At 41.6% G+C, this 14,690-nt stretch overlaps 1 protein-coding gene across 1 annotated transcript in view; it reads left to right on the forward strand.

Moving 5' to 3' along the window:
• The window catches only part of PRMT8 (protein arginine methyltransferase 8), a 63,790-nt gene that overhangs the window by 37,149 nt on the left and 11,951 nt on the right, over positions 1-14,690 (forward strand). Inside the window, exons 7-9 of the mRNA XM_019543862.1 lie at positions 4,360-4,506; positions 5,294-5,409; positions 13,198-13,348. Coding sequence (XP_019399407.1) covers positions 4,360-4,506; positions 5,294-5,409; positions 13,198-13,348 — 414 coding nt within the window. The remainder of the gene's footprint in view (positions 1-4,359; positions 4,507-5,293; positions 5,410-13,197; positions 13,349-14,690) is intronic.

Raw genomic sequence — 14,690 nt, forward strand, 5'->3', positions numbered from 1 at the left:
ATAATTTAAAATGCAGGGATGCTTTGGGTTTGAGTCATAAAGTCTGGTTTTATACCAGAGCAACTTTTATGCCCTTAGTTCTGATTTACAATGGTATAGCTGAGGAGAGAATCAGTCTTGTTCATTATGAAATCAAATAGTTGGACAAGACAACTGTTCCGGGAATATTCATGAATGTGTGGTAGATTTTTTTTTTTTTTTAAACAAACTGTTGCACCCTAAATAATTTTTTAATGCTAACCTAAACGTGGGATTCCATGCATGTTAGAGAGAGTTTTCATTTACTGCATCATTCCTTAGTGCTATTTGGAATGGATAGCATAAAAGTCTATACTTTTTACTTTGCATAGAGAAAGCATTCAGATGGCATTTGTACTATTTTCTGTTTTTAAACCAGCAAGTATAGCAATAATTTGAGTAGAGGCATAACTGGCAGTTTTGTGCCCTGTGCACTGGCTGAGAGGGCAATGGTAGGAGCTGCTGTTTTTGCAGCCTCCTTATGTTGTTGCCCAGTAGGGCTGTGCAAAGCTTCGGGTGCTGATTTGATTCGGAGGAGATTCAGCCTGATTTGGTGGCCGAATCTCTGAATCGAATCGGGACCAATAAAAAAGGTCCAAATTGATTTGAAGCTCTCTGAATCAATTGGGAAAAGATTTGGAAAGCTTCAACGATTCAGGCAGTCCCTGCCCACTGCAGCAGGGAGCTGGAGCCAGATGTGGAGCTGGTAAGTAGGGGGAGGGGAGGGACTGGAGGATGGGGGAGGGGACCATGGAGGGGACCGTTGCAGGCCCCATCCCCCACTTGCTCCCCCAGGCCCCCTGAGCACCTCCCAACCCCCACCTGCTCCCCCAAAACCAAAAAAACTCTTGGATTCACCAACTCTTGCAGCAGCCTTTGGGCTCTGGAGGGCTTGTAGAGAGCTCCCCATGTGGCACGGGGATCGTCCACTCTTTTTCTTAAAGGACCAGAGCTGGGAAGGGTGGAAAGCCATGGGGGGGGTTGGGGCAGCGGGGGGGGGCCTCATGCAGAGCCCCCCCATGCAGTCTGGGGCTGTGGGGATTGCTCCCCCCACCGCCCAGCAGCACCCGGTGAGTCGAGGCTTTTTTTTTTTCAAAGTGCCAGGAGCTGGGGCAGGCAGGGCAGCCATTACCAGGGCTGGGAGAGCAGGTGGGGGATGGGCCTGGCTAATTTGGAGATTTGGCCGAATCAATTTGGGACAGTGATTCAAATCCAAATCCAAAGCGAATACTAGCCACTTCAACACAGGCCCAGGACTGATACTCTTGTCACCCCACCTTAGCTGTACTACTGAATTTACGCAGGTTACAAAAGATACTGTCAAGAGGTTAAGCAGTGAAGTGCAATAGTTTATTATTAGATGCAATGATTTCTTTGCATGATACCTTTTATTGCACCAACTGTACCCAAAGATAATCACCTAAAGTAATCCTTGCCTTTTGTGTAATTCCCAGACGTGTGGTTCTCAACCTCTTTAGATTCAAGGTACCCCTCGGAAAGCATCAGCTGTTAGTTTTTACTTGTTTTTTGGCTACATAAAAATAAAGGAACAATTCTTCTGTTGCAAAGAACTCAGAAAAACCATATGAATGTCAAACTGGTTTTGACACTATGGACTCCTATTTAAAATTTCTAGGTTTGTGCTGTGAATCATGTTTGCAGACCTAACAGTGCTAACATTGTGTGGCACCCTACACAACACCCTTCAAAGGATCTGAAGACACCCCAGGGGGTTGTTGGCAGCCTCTTTGAGAATCACTGTCCTAGATCACCATGACTCCAACATCACTTTAACCGTACCATAGTTTATTAATAGAACTTGTCAAAATGGCAACTCCTTAAAATTTGGCATCATTAACCTTTATTAGTTTTCTTCAACATTTTCTCTGAATTTTTTTTTTTTTTTTTCAGTGAAAATTTTATATGTTTTTTCTTAATTCCCTTTGGTGGGAAAAGAACTACTGTGTCTTTTCTTTTTTTAAATGCCCCTCTCCCCTCACTCGATAGAATGTTTACCTGATCAAAACAATGCTTTTCCAGGAGTTACACAAAAATGTTTTGACCCAAAAAGGTATAGAAAAGACAAGGCATTTTCTGTGTAAATAAAAGCTTCATTAAAAAAAAATTCAAACAACTCTTCTTATTACGAACATATGCTATGATGGTCGGCATGGGCTTGGAACACAAATCCTGGGGTCAGTCTCTCTTCAGGCACAAGCTCAGTTTCCCTTTTCTCAAGCAGCTAGTTTCAGCCTAAGGACTTGACAATTTCACAATAAGAAAAGGCTTGATCCTACTCCAATTGGAGTCAATAGCAAGTCTTAGCTTTGCTATTCCATTAGAAGATAAAAGCACCCCCCTCCCCCGCAACATTCAAGGGAATACTTTGGCCCCAGTTTAGGATAATTATAAAGGTTGTCTATAATATCTACAGGAAATTGTGTCTTCCTCTTGTCCATAATCAGGAATATGTCCACCTATTTCCTGTGTGTCAGAAACAGCCGGTCTCTTACAAAGAAATCATCAGAGAGCCATAATGTTTTATGAAGCACGTTTCTCAGAGTAACACATCCCACTTCCTGCACTGAAGAAGCGCACACTTGTATCTTTTCACTCTCTTTCCCTGGCTGTTTTCTACTTACCCTCCTATATCTTGATTACTTTCCTTCCATCATATTCCATGCATGTATTTTCCCCAATTACCATCTTTATTCAAATAGAAGACAACCCTGATTATAAGACAACCTCCCCCCCGCAACAATAATTAGATTCTATATATGGAAAACTGATAAATTTGTTGTAATTTCCTAGGTATAGAATCTAATTATTGGAGGTTTGCCTTGAATTTCCCCCCCCTCCTACTGCTACAGCAGGGAAAATAAATGTGTGTGTGGGGGTCAGATAGCCCCTTTGCTCTTAGCTTCTCCCCACATTAATCCTCTGGCAACAACCCCTTTCCCTTCTTCCTACTGTTGGACCCTGCTCCTCCTGAGCCCATGAAAGTGAGGAGTAAATCTGCAAACAATAACCTTGAAGGGAACTAAGTGCATGGGTACAATATGCAAATTGATACACCTATATTTAATTTAAGAAGAAGCGAAGGGACTGCCAGGGGAACAACAACATTCCAACCTTACTGTTTTCTTGCAGGATGTTCTTTTTTTTTGTTAATTTCATATTTTCCCCAAACTATTTGCACCTTTGGCATTTGTCCTTCTTTGCCCTCTATTTCTTTCACTCCTATCCCATCCTGCTATTTCATTCTTCCTCTCTCATTCCTCTTGGGAGGGGGTACAAGAACGTTGTTCACATTCCAAATGCAAGGCTGACTATTCTAGAGGATACTCAAAATGCATGAGATTGTTTCAAAGCATTATGAAATATACAGTGTTTTGAAATAAGTCTTAAGATTTTCAATAGATTCACATAGCTTTGCATCCAGAAAAGACCATTGTACTCATCTAGTGTGACCCCCTGCATAATACCGCCATAGAATTTCATCTAGTACTACTTGCATTAAGCTCTTATCTTATGGCCGAGCTCCAGTATATTCTTTTAGAAAGGCATCCTATGTCAATTTAAATACTTCATATGATGGAGATCCTACTGCTCCCTGGGGTAAATATTCCCTTTTAGGTGCTTTTATTCTAGGTCTTTTCTTTTCTCTCTTTTCTCTCCATAAAGGATTGAGAACTTGGCTGTTTAAAAATGAAAGCTGAGATTCTCTTGCAAGTCACAGAACCCCAGGAATTGGGGCTTTCAGGGAAACAAAAAAACACCCCAAAGATTGGATAACCTGGGATAAAAACATTATGTTGAGAGTCACCTCCCTCCCATCAAATGTGTGTGAGCTGACAACCCAGGCAATGGATAATATTAGCAAAGAACAAATCTTTGCTGAATACATTCAGTTTAGAAACATAGTGACCTTTTGTTACTGCTGCCAATTTTGACCCTGCTGGGGACGCCAAGAACTCAACCACTGTGTTCTGAGAAGAAAAAGCATTTGCAAATTTGCTCCCTACTGTATTTTGTCAATTTACCTTGTTTGTTCTCATGCATAATAAGATTTTTTAAATGCTCATAGTACTTTTCTAACCATTCTTCTCCTCAGCACATACTGTAGCCTACATAACTTCTATAACTTTCAGAATAGATTTTTTTTTTTTTTTTAATAGGGCACTCAGGTTTAATGGGATTTGACTCATCCAGTTCAGGAGCATGTAAAAGATTTTACTTTTTTGGAGGGCTTTTTTCCCCCCTTTTTAAGCTAACAGTTCCTGGCGCTTTATCACAAAGAAATGTCAAGCACAAGAGCACAGCCAGTGTACTTTTCCCTAGGGGACTGCTTGTTCAAGAAAAGAAACTCAGCAAGACAAAAGGCACTTACTGGTACAATCATCAGAAGAGTTGTAATACCCAGGATGCTCAACTCAGTTTGCAAGCCTTTGAGAAGGAGAACATGTTGCCTGGAAGTGGAATCTAGAGGTCAGAGCAAGAAAAAAAAAAAAAAAAAAAAGATCGAGAACCTCTGTCTTATACAATCATTATACTACAGGGTTGGAAAGAACTTCAAGAGTTAGGCTGATTTGCCATCTGATTTTGAGCAGTTCACTTAAATACCTAAAAGGTGTGGACAAAACACATTTATACTGCCTTTACACAGGTGTAAAATGCAGAGTGGACACAGGATGCATCAGTGTCAATCACACCACTCTAGGATTAAGTCAGGAAGTCAGGAGTAACTATACTCCAGTGTAAGTTATGCAGGTGTGGAGGTCATGTATGCACAGTTCCAGTAAATGTCATCCTATGGTAGCCATTTTCTTAACACACAAAGGATATTACCAATCCTGTTCCACCCAGTGAGGAGGCACTATAAAACACCTACTAGGGACAGCTGAAGAGCTGGTTTTTGTCCTATCCAGACACCACTGTAATTTACAACAATCTGCAAATCAGTGTCAATTACCCCATGTATTTACTTCAGGTACCTTCAACCAAAGTCTTCAAAAGTGTCAACTTAAGTCAGGCATCCTAGTTTATGAATGAGGCAAAAAGTGAGATACTCAAACTTAGAACCTGCTTTTGAAACTGTGGGTCTTATTCCTAAGGTGCCCAGGTTATATCATCTTTAACATAGGGATGGACCACTTGCCTTTTTCACTGGGAATGGTGGGGGGGAGGTAAAAGTGAGTTGTTTAAGACCTGGAAAAAAATCTTGTGTGCATTTTTGTTACTACTACTCTTTGACATGTTTTTTTTGCATTGACAGGGTGGGAGAATGTGTACGGCTTTGACATGACCTGTATTAGAGACGTGGCCATGAAGGAGCCCTTGGTCGACATAGTAGATCCAAAGCAAGTGGTGACCAACTCCTGCTTGATTAAGGTTTGGCAATTCTTGATTAAGGTTTGGAATGTGCCTAAATAGGAATATTTACATTTACTGTGGCACTTTTTGAAGATGGGCTGGGGGTTTTTTTTTTTAGCACGGTCCTTCTGTGCCTTTCAATCTACAGACATCATTACAAACTGCTGTAAAATTAAGGAGGAAAATAATTTCTGTTTTCAAAACATCTAGTTCTAGCATGTTGCACATGTCGAATGTTATCCTCTCTGCTAAACATGAATACTAATACCTTGGTCACATATGGTGATACCCAAACTGCAAGATGGTACCCAAGAGTGGGAATTTGTGCTCATCTGGTTGCTGCTATAAGTGGATTTCTAAATGCAATTTCAGACACTCACAAACTAAAAATAAATCTTTTTTTTTTTTTTTGAGTAATCAGTTCAAATACTGGAAAATGAAGACTCAGTATATTTAGATATGTATTTTTATTGTTCTTCCTCCTTTCAAACAGACATTACAGATTTATAATGGGAAGTTACTGGGAGAGTTGTTAAATGAATTCTGGTTACAGCAAAAGAGACTTACCCATAAGCTTCTGATTCTGATGGAATGCCTTCAGCTTCCTTCTCAAATATGAGATCGGAATTTGGCCCTAAATCCTCAACATGATTTTTGTAACCTATTCTTTTCCCTTTCTGGCATCCTTCAGTGCCCTTCTTCTGTCCAGCTAGGGTCAAGATATGACCTTGGTCCTATTTAGCAATATACAAAAAAAACAAACAAACAAACAAAAAAACCAACAACAGGGTGCTCACTGTGCCTTGACAACTCTTCTTACCACCAGGCTGAGAAGACATGGCATAGAGAGCATGAGAGGCTTCACAGATTTCCCTTCTTTCATAGCTAAATTGTATAGCCATTAGTTACATGGATAATCCCACTGAAGTCAACAGAATTGCCATCATGAAAAAGCCTATTTGCATGTGTAATGGTTTGTAGGATCTTATTCATGAAGCTGAAATGTACCTTTCTTTTCAAATAAGCCTGTTCTACTCTTACTTGTGCCTGCCAGCCACAAATAAAAACATGCGTCTACATGAGTAACCAAAGAGCAAATAAATTCTTCCACGATGAGCGATTCTTATTTCAGGTTATAAAAGAAAAAACAACCGTAGACATTTTATGAGACACCACAAAGTATGTGCGCGCATAAGTTTTGTTCATATTCAGCTGAACACAAAATGACTGGCTGATTTTAGAGAGACCTCATACCTTTGTGATTAAAAGCTCACAGAGTCCATAGAAAGCAGGCAGTTCCAGAGTTAAATATGCCCTACACAAATAGGATAGCTGAACAGATCTATAACTCTAAATATACTTTAAAAATGGAGTAAGCAAGAGAGAGATGGATAATGGAAGAACAAATGGTAGAATAGTTTGATTTCCCTGGTCCCTTTAAAAATACATAGTCCACATCTAAAAATTAAATTAAAAAATACTCTCAGTCATATCCATGGACTGAATCTTTAGAAATGATTCTTACCATGCACTATGCAAGCTAACATCAAAAAAATAGGCAATCCAAGTATTAGCATAAAGTCCACTACTTCAGGACTTGTCTTCAGAGCTGCTTCAGCTCAAGTTATCTACACTCAACACCTCATGAGTTAAATGCCTGAAATATTTTTTCTCAATTAACTAAAAAAAAAAAAATTTTTAAAATCCAGTATTGGGTCGATCCAAACCCATTTTTTAAAAAGCTGTGGCTCAACCAGTGGACCCCCAAATAATTTATTCACATTGCCCTAGACAAAATGTACAACAGAAAATTGTAGGAAAGCCCAGCTAAGCCAACACAAAGCCAATAGTCTAAAAACATCGTTCTCTACAATCCAGTTCCATGTTGCAATATAAAAAAGTTTGGGGCCACTCCTATAATTCTGAGACCACCAGCAGAGTAAGGGTGGTCAAAGACTAGAAACAAGGATTTAAGCCAGGTCCAAGTGCCAGGAACTAGATAGAAGAATATCCTGTTGAGTAACCTGCTGGACACTGAGAGGGCTGCTGGTTAAAAGCACAGCCACAACCCTGCAAGTAACTAGGGCCAACCGAAGTAGCTGGCTGCTGGCAGTTAGGTCCGCTTAGATAAATCAGGGACAACTAGGACTAGTCAAGGCCGACTCCTGACAACACCACCACCTATACCAGTTCTGACTGGCCCCTAGACTTGTCTTCCCAGTGTTCCCCAGCTGTGTTCCCCACCAGTTCTGCCTCCCCTCCACCATCTTGCTTGGGCTGCTCCTCGGGCTCTGTACCACCTCTCAAGGACCAGGAGCACAACTGCAGCAGGGTCATCTTATTCCCTTCCTGCTTCCTGTCTGCCATCCTCAGCCAGATGCTTCAGGGAGAATAGGTGGAAGGAGCAGAAGAACTTCCCTGGTTCTTCACAGGAATGGGCCAGAGGAGGCAGAGCTGTTCCAAGTATTAAGCATCTTCCTACTCCCCTTCCCCAATTCCCTCTTGTCAGAGTTTTATAGTGGGTAGCAAGAAGAAGGAGGTGAGCTGTGAATGCTTCCCAAGTGGCCCTGATCACCTGCTTTAACCAAAGAGGCAGGAAATTGTGGCAGGCAGCCAACTGGAGAGCTTTAGGCAAGGCAGACTTTTGAGAGAGGACTAGGGATTGTCTTATCAAGACCAAGCTGGCCTGAGCCCTGGATGAAATCCCATCATTCAGGAAAGTCTTAAGCATAAGTAAGGCTGCTATCCCTTTGCTCTCACTGTTGAAATTTGAGAGGAAAAGTCCCATTCCCTTCCTTTAATCCCTCCTGTGACATTCATATACTCTTAAGATGACTAGTACCACTTGGAGCCCAGGACAGAGGCAGGCCCTCTACTCCCCCAACAACAAAAAGCATCATTGTCTCTGCCTCTGTACATGCGGGGGAGGCTCTCGACATGCATATCCCACTTTGTGCTTCTGCTCAGGCTCCATTTGCAATCTGGTCCTATGTATTTAGTTGCTATTTTTATGACTCTTATTGTTTCTCAGCTTAACACTTTCTTTTTCTCCTTCTTTTTAAATTAGGGACTCTATTTTGACCAGACTTATGCTCAATTATGCCCAATTTTTACATAATTTAGAAAAATGTGGTGGAGCATGGCTTTTCTGTCTAATTTTATGCAAAATTATCATTTAGCCACCTGGGATTTTGACTGAGTAGCAGAACACATATCTGGTATAGGAATGCCTAGCAGGCAAAAGGGAATGGAGGAACATTAGGAACAAAGATTAAGTCAGTTCTGAAAATGTACTGTTTAATCAATAAAAAAAAATTAATCTCCTTCTTGGGAAGGAAAATTAGAGTGGTTCTGCTCTACAGAATGCTACTTTTGTGACCAACACTGCTGCTCCCTATACATTTCCTGAGACTATCCTGCTGACTTTGCTGGTGAAAGGAACTTTTTACTGCTTTTGATTTTGTATCACTGTGCAGAACCAACCCAAGGAAGTTGAATTATCTTCCCTACAGCAAGAGGGAGCTGGATTCTCTTCCCTACAGTGCCTCACCAACTGATTTTTTCTTTATATTTGATTCAATGACATCTGTGAAAATGCACTGAAGACAATGGCATTGTGCAGCTGTTACCAGAGATATGATTTGGCTTGCCAAATCTTGACTAAGTAACCGTTTTTGTTTTGTTTTGCTTCGGGTCCCCCTAACTAGAATCATCATAAAGCAATTTGATTTTTCACATGATCAGTGGAAATCAGACCCCTTCAAAATGTATCCACATTTGGAGCTCCCCAAATCGCTGCTTTTGCATGAAAGTCCTTCTTACTGTTTGGGGTAAAAAAGGAAATTTCAAGCTAATTTTGTACAATAGAGTTCAATAAATACAGTACTTTTTTAAAAAAAATCCAAGATGAGCCTCCAATATTACATTCCAGATATGGACTATCAATTCTTTTTAATTGTTCATAGTTCTCCATGTCTAGAATCTAATTAAGGGAGGGTCATCTTAAATCTGCCCCCTCCCTGCCCCGCCCCCCCCCCCCCAAAAAAAAAACAAACAAAAAAACCCAAAAACAACAAATTTCCTTCTTCTACCTTCAGGAGTACTGATAGAAGGGGGGCAAGTGGTGGGTCAGGGTCAAGCAGGAGATGCTGGCACCAGGGGGAGCAGGCAGGAGTTGTGCAAGTGGGGACGGCAGGCAGCAGGGTATTCAAGTGGCTGCCCCCCCAGTTTACCTTCTCATTGAATCAAATATAAATATATTCTTTATATTTGATTCAATGACATCTGTGAAAATGCACTGAAGACAATGGCATTGTACAGCTGTTACCAGAGATATGATTTGGCTTGCCAAATCTTGGCTAAGTAACTATTTTTGTTTTGTTTTGCATGTTCCCTGCCCCCAGCTGAAGTAGGCCCCAGTCAAAGCTGGAGCTGCAAGGAGAAGATAGGTTGAGGTTGCAGTGGGGAGCAAAGGCTCTGGGGGGTAGGTGGCAGGGGGGCAGCACTTGTAGCTGCAACTTTGACCTCAGGTTTGGGTTTGCTACTCCTCCCCTCCTGGCTTTTACTTGAATCTAACATGAGGGGTGCTTCCCCCATGTTGGATGGGGGGACAGCCTTGTCTTAGATTCAAATAAATAAGGTAATCTTTTTCTGTTTTACTTGTAAAATGTGCATACTTTTTAGGATATCATTGTAAAATAATAAACAGAGCCCCTGCATCACTTTTTATTCAGAATCACTTTTTGCTAGTGAACAACACTTTAAAGCAATCCAAGTGGTTTTAAGTTGGACCACTTATAAATGTATAACAGATAATTCAGTGACTCAGCATGACAGGTAAGGCACGGTGACTTAGGCAACAATAAAATCATTTTCATCATGGGAAACTGTTCTTGAACAATACATCTCCGATCTCATGCCAAAACAAGACTCTTGTTAAAAATAAGGCCATCTTGCCCGATATCTTTATCTTCTAAAAACAAAACAAAACACACATGAATTGTGTTATCTATGAAAGGAAATCAACTGCCAGATTATAGTTGCATGTCTATTTTTCTCTTTGTATGTCTTTTATTATTGCCTGCAGTTATCAACATCTAGAATTGTATTATATGTTTATGTATGTTTTAATCTCTGTTGCACTGGTATAGCTCTGGAGAGACTCCAATGAAGTCAGTAAAAGAGTGATTCTCAACCACACCCCCTGGGTGCTGTGAGATCTTTTTAAGGGTGCCATGCAATATTAGCATTACCTACATTCCTACACATGATGCACAAGATAAACCCAGAAATTTCAAATGGGATGCCATAGTGTCAAATAACATTCTGCCCTGTTGTGACCTTTCTGAGTTCTTTGCAACAGAAGAATTGCTCTATTTTTCTGTGGTCAATATGAGTGAAAGCTAAGAGCTGTTCTTTTCGGTGGGATGTCTTGAATCTAAAAAGATTGAGAACCACTGCAGTAGAATGACTCCAGATTTAAACCGGTTTAATGAAGAGGAGCATCTGGCCCATGTTTCATTTTTAGATTTCTGTACTATAGAATAAAACTTTTATGCCACACTAGGCAAGAACAGGGCTTTTTAAAAATTGGTGTTCCTGCTTTTGATAAAGAAAGAATAATACATGGTATATTCAGTTTGTTGCCCAGTGCTCACATCTAGCTATCAACATAAAAGGAAGTGAAAATGGGTTTATTTTAAACTGTACCATGAAATGCACCATTAGGAATGTTAGAGTACCTATACCATCCAGATAAGAATGAGCTTGGTATCCCACCTCTTACAGTGTCCAGTATTCTGAGGCTAATAACATGTATATTACACCACCTTGTCGACTGTGCAATGCTGTACATAGATGGGGAGAGGTCTTCTAATTCTTAAGTCTATAAACTGATGCCCTGAAGCATGAGAGCTGAGTATCAGCATAAGTAAATTGTCTTGGAGTCTGCATCTGTGGCTAAACACAATATTCAAGATTTACTGAAACCACATAATTTGCTTCTGTGGTCATAAAAAAAAAAAATCCCTCTGCTTCATATTTGGAATCCATTATTTAATACAAGACCAGAAAGCAGGGCCAAGAGACGTGAGGTCATTTCATACTTTGAATGTTCTGTTTGTTTAGCCCAACACAGATATTACATTTTCTCTTCTGAGGGAAAAAAAGAAGTGCCCACATAAATCAAAGTGGACAGAAGTGGTCTTAGGTATTAACCAACTTGACAAATGTTCTTAACCAGAAATTAGACAAAGGTTTATGAACTCATCTTACCCTCATTGCTACTAAGGCTGGGTTATTCATTGCGATATTTCCAGACCTGGCCGAAGCAAGCTAATTTAAAAATCCAAATGAATATTCATGTCATATTTCTGCATTATTCATCCAGCTATATATCTGTGTGCAGTTCATACAAGTGATGAAAAATCCCTACATCTTCTATCAGGCCTGACACAGGTAAACAGATGTCTTACACCTTAATTTTCTCACTGTTGCTGCTGCCAGCTTTCATGGCCTGCTTCCTTTCAGTCCAGCATCTGATTTCTCCTGTGGGTGGATCCAGAATTTCAGAAAGGGGGTGCAGTAACTGTGACCTGTACTGAGCAGGTGAGGGTGGCTACAGTGGGGGACTTTTTTGAATTCCCTCAAGCAGGTAAGAACCTTCCTTCCTCCCCCCCCTCCCCCCAACTCCTTTCCCATCTGTGCTCAGTGGCATGTTCCTTCCCTTATGCTCCCATCCCTCTGCTCCCCCATCTGTTGCTGCTGCTGTCCCCAGCTGAACTGGGGTGGGATCTCCAGAGTCGCTCCTGTCCTGCTCTGGCTGGGCTGCATGTGGAGCCAGACTTGGCTAGAGACAGCAGTGGCAGTGGACAGGTTTCCTTCCCCCATGCCTGCTCCTGGGCTGGCAGGGAACACAGGAGGACCAGGAAGGAGGAGTAACCATCCCACTACTGCTTCTGTCCTGGGCTGAGCCTGGCTCCATGCAGACACCAGCTGGAGTAGACAGGAGTGGCTCTAGAGCTCTCTCCATCCCTGCCTGCACCCCCATCCCTGCCCCTGCCCCCAGGGCAGCCAGAGACAGTGGCAGCAGTGGGTGGGGGAGAGGAGAAGTGGGACAGGGTAAGGTGGTTCTGAGCACAGAGAGGGAGGGAGGGATGGATTTTTACTTGCTTCAGAGATTTAGATAAAAGTCCCCAGCTGCTGCTTCCCTGATGTGGTCGACTGAAATGGGAGTCCGTCTGCAACACTGCCCTCCCTGGATCCATTCCTGCCTAACCCCAGAGGCAGCCATGTTAACTGTCCTGGATTAGTAATTAAGTATCTGATTCTGCCATAGTTACTTATGTGAGTAGGTGTTACTCAAGTAAGTAATTATGAATCGGTCTTAAACTCCGTTTCTACTTTCCTACTCACACCAAAATTGGTCTTAAACTCCGCTTCTACTTTTACTCTCTGTTATCAAGTATATTTTTATAATTTATTTCTAAGGACTGTCACTCTCAAAGGCAAACTTCCCTTTTAATGAGTGGCCCGTCCATTGTTCTCTGCTGAGCTACAGAGTTAATTGACTGGCTGCCTACTTTAAAATCACTCATCTGGGTTATTTGCCGATTACATGGATGCTACTTTTCTAGAACATGCCACTGCTGTCTTAGAGCTACAAGGTACCAACATTGCTGAATAATAAATAATATGCTTAAATACATCCCTTAGCATGTATAAACAGATCAGATCGCCTCATCTACTAAATCCATGCAAACTTCTGTTATGAAAAGGGCTTGTTCTTTGTCTTCCCTCTAAACACAGGAAGTGGATATTTATACTGTGAAGACTGAAGAACTGGCATTCACATCTGCATTTTGCCTCCAAATTCAGCGTAACGATTACATTCATGCCTTGGTCACCTATTTTAATATTGAATTTACGAAGTGCCACAAGAAAATGGGATTTTCTACAGGTAATCAGTACCTCTTCTCCCTAGTCTTACATTGCCAGGTATATAATTATGTCTAGTGATCCTGATGGCCAGCATGTGAACCTTTTTTTTATGCTGATAAATAAAGCAGAAGGGCAGAATCAGGCATGTAATGGAGTCATCAGCTTCCTGGGAGTAACTATTTTCTTCATAAAAAAAAAAAATTCACCTTTTCAATGGAAAAAATAATCAAAGATCAAAATGTTTTGTTCAGAAAAATTTGTTTGAGTCTGAAATCTCACTAGAGCCTCTGGGGAGTTGTAATTTGGGTGCTACAGATCCCCGAACTTCCCAAGAACCTAGCTCCCTTGCCATCCTAAATCTCTTGGATTCCCCTCTTGTGGAGGGGAGGTAGTATGTCAGAGAAATGTACTGGTCATGGTGCCTCATCATGGGATACGAAGGGGCTTGACCAACAGAGGCAGAGATACAGCTGGGCAGTTTTGCTCCCTGGGTAGCAGCAGCACATGAGGCAGAGCAGTGGCCGGGCCACTGGCAGTTACTGTTATTTTTGTGCCTGTCCAAGTTGGCATCTTGGGCTAGTTCCCTGCTCACCCCCTATTAATTACGCTACCAAGCAGAAGAGGCTAGACGTGTGATGCACCCAAACAATAGCAACCATGAGGTGCCCAGATGGCAATATCCAAGTTAGCATATTTCAGACTTGTGCCAAAATATTTTATTTTGAAGCCCAAGACACTTTGGGCATCTTTACACATTGTCCAGGGTGGAGGGGGGGGCACTTTAATTACAGTGGCTCTTACAGCCACTGTAATTAAAAACACCTGGAGAGAGTCTCATATATTCGGCATCCTGTACTTCAAAAGTGGCAGCAGGGGTGCCTTAAATAAAGCTCATTGAATAACCTTTAGTTAGAGCACCCTGGCTGCCATTTTTAAGCATTGGGATGCTGAATACACATAATGCCGAGGTTGCTGAAGTGTGCTATTAGCAGCCTCCGGTAAACTCGATTAATCGAGTCTGCTCTGACGTGTTCTAATTAGAATGTGCTGGGCCAGGCATCAGGCACGCATATAGGTGCCCTTTGGTATTTAGAGACTCTTTTTTCCCCCCAAAAGAACTGAAATTTTGGACAGAAAGCAGACAGTTACAAATTTCATGTTGCCAACAATCCAGTTTTCAGTAGAAAACAATTTTGTTAGATGTTGTCTGTTCATGATGTTGGCCAATAATAAAAATTTCATAGATTTCATAGACATTAGGGCTGGAAGGGACCTCGGGAGATCATCAAGTCCAGCCCCCTGCCCAAAGGGCAGGAAGTCAGCTGGGGTCATAGGATCCCAGCAAGATAAGCATCCAATTT

Source organism: Crocodylus porosus, unplaced genomic scaffold (genome assembly GCF_001723895.1).
Source record: "Crocodylus porosus isolate Cpor-Errol unplaced genomic scaffold, CroPor_comp1, whole genome shotgun sequence".
Classification (NCBI taxonomy): Eukaryota; Metazoa; Chordata; order Crocodylia; family Crocodylidae; genus Crocodylus; species Crocodylus porosus.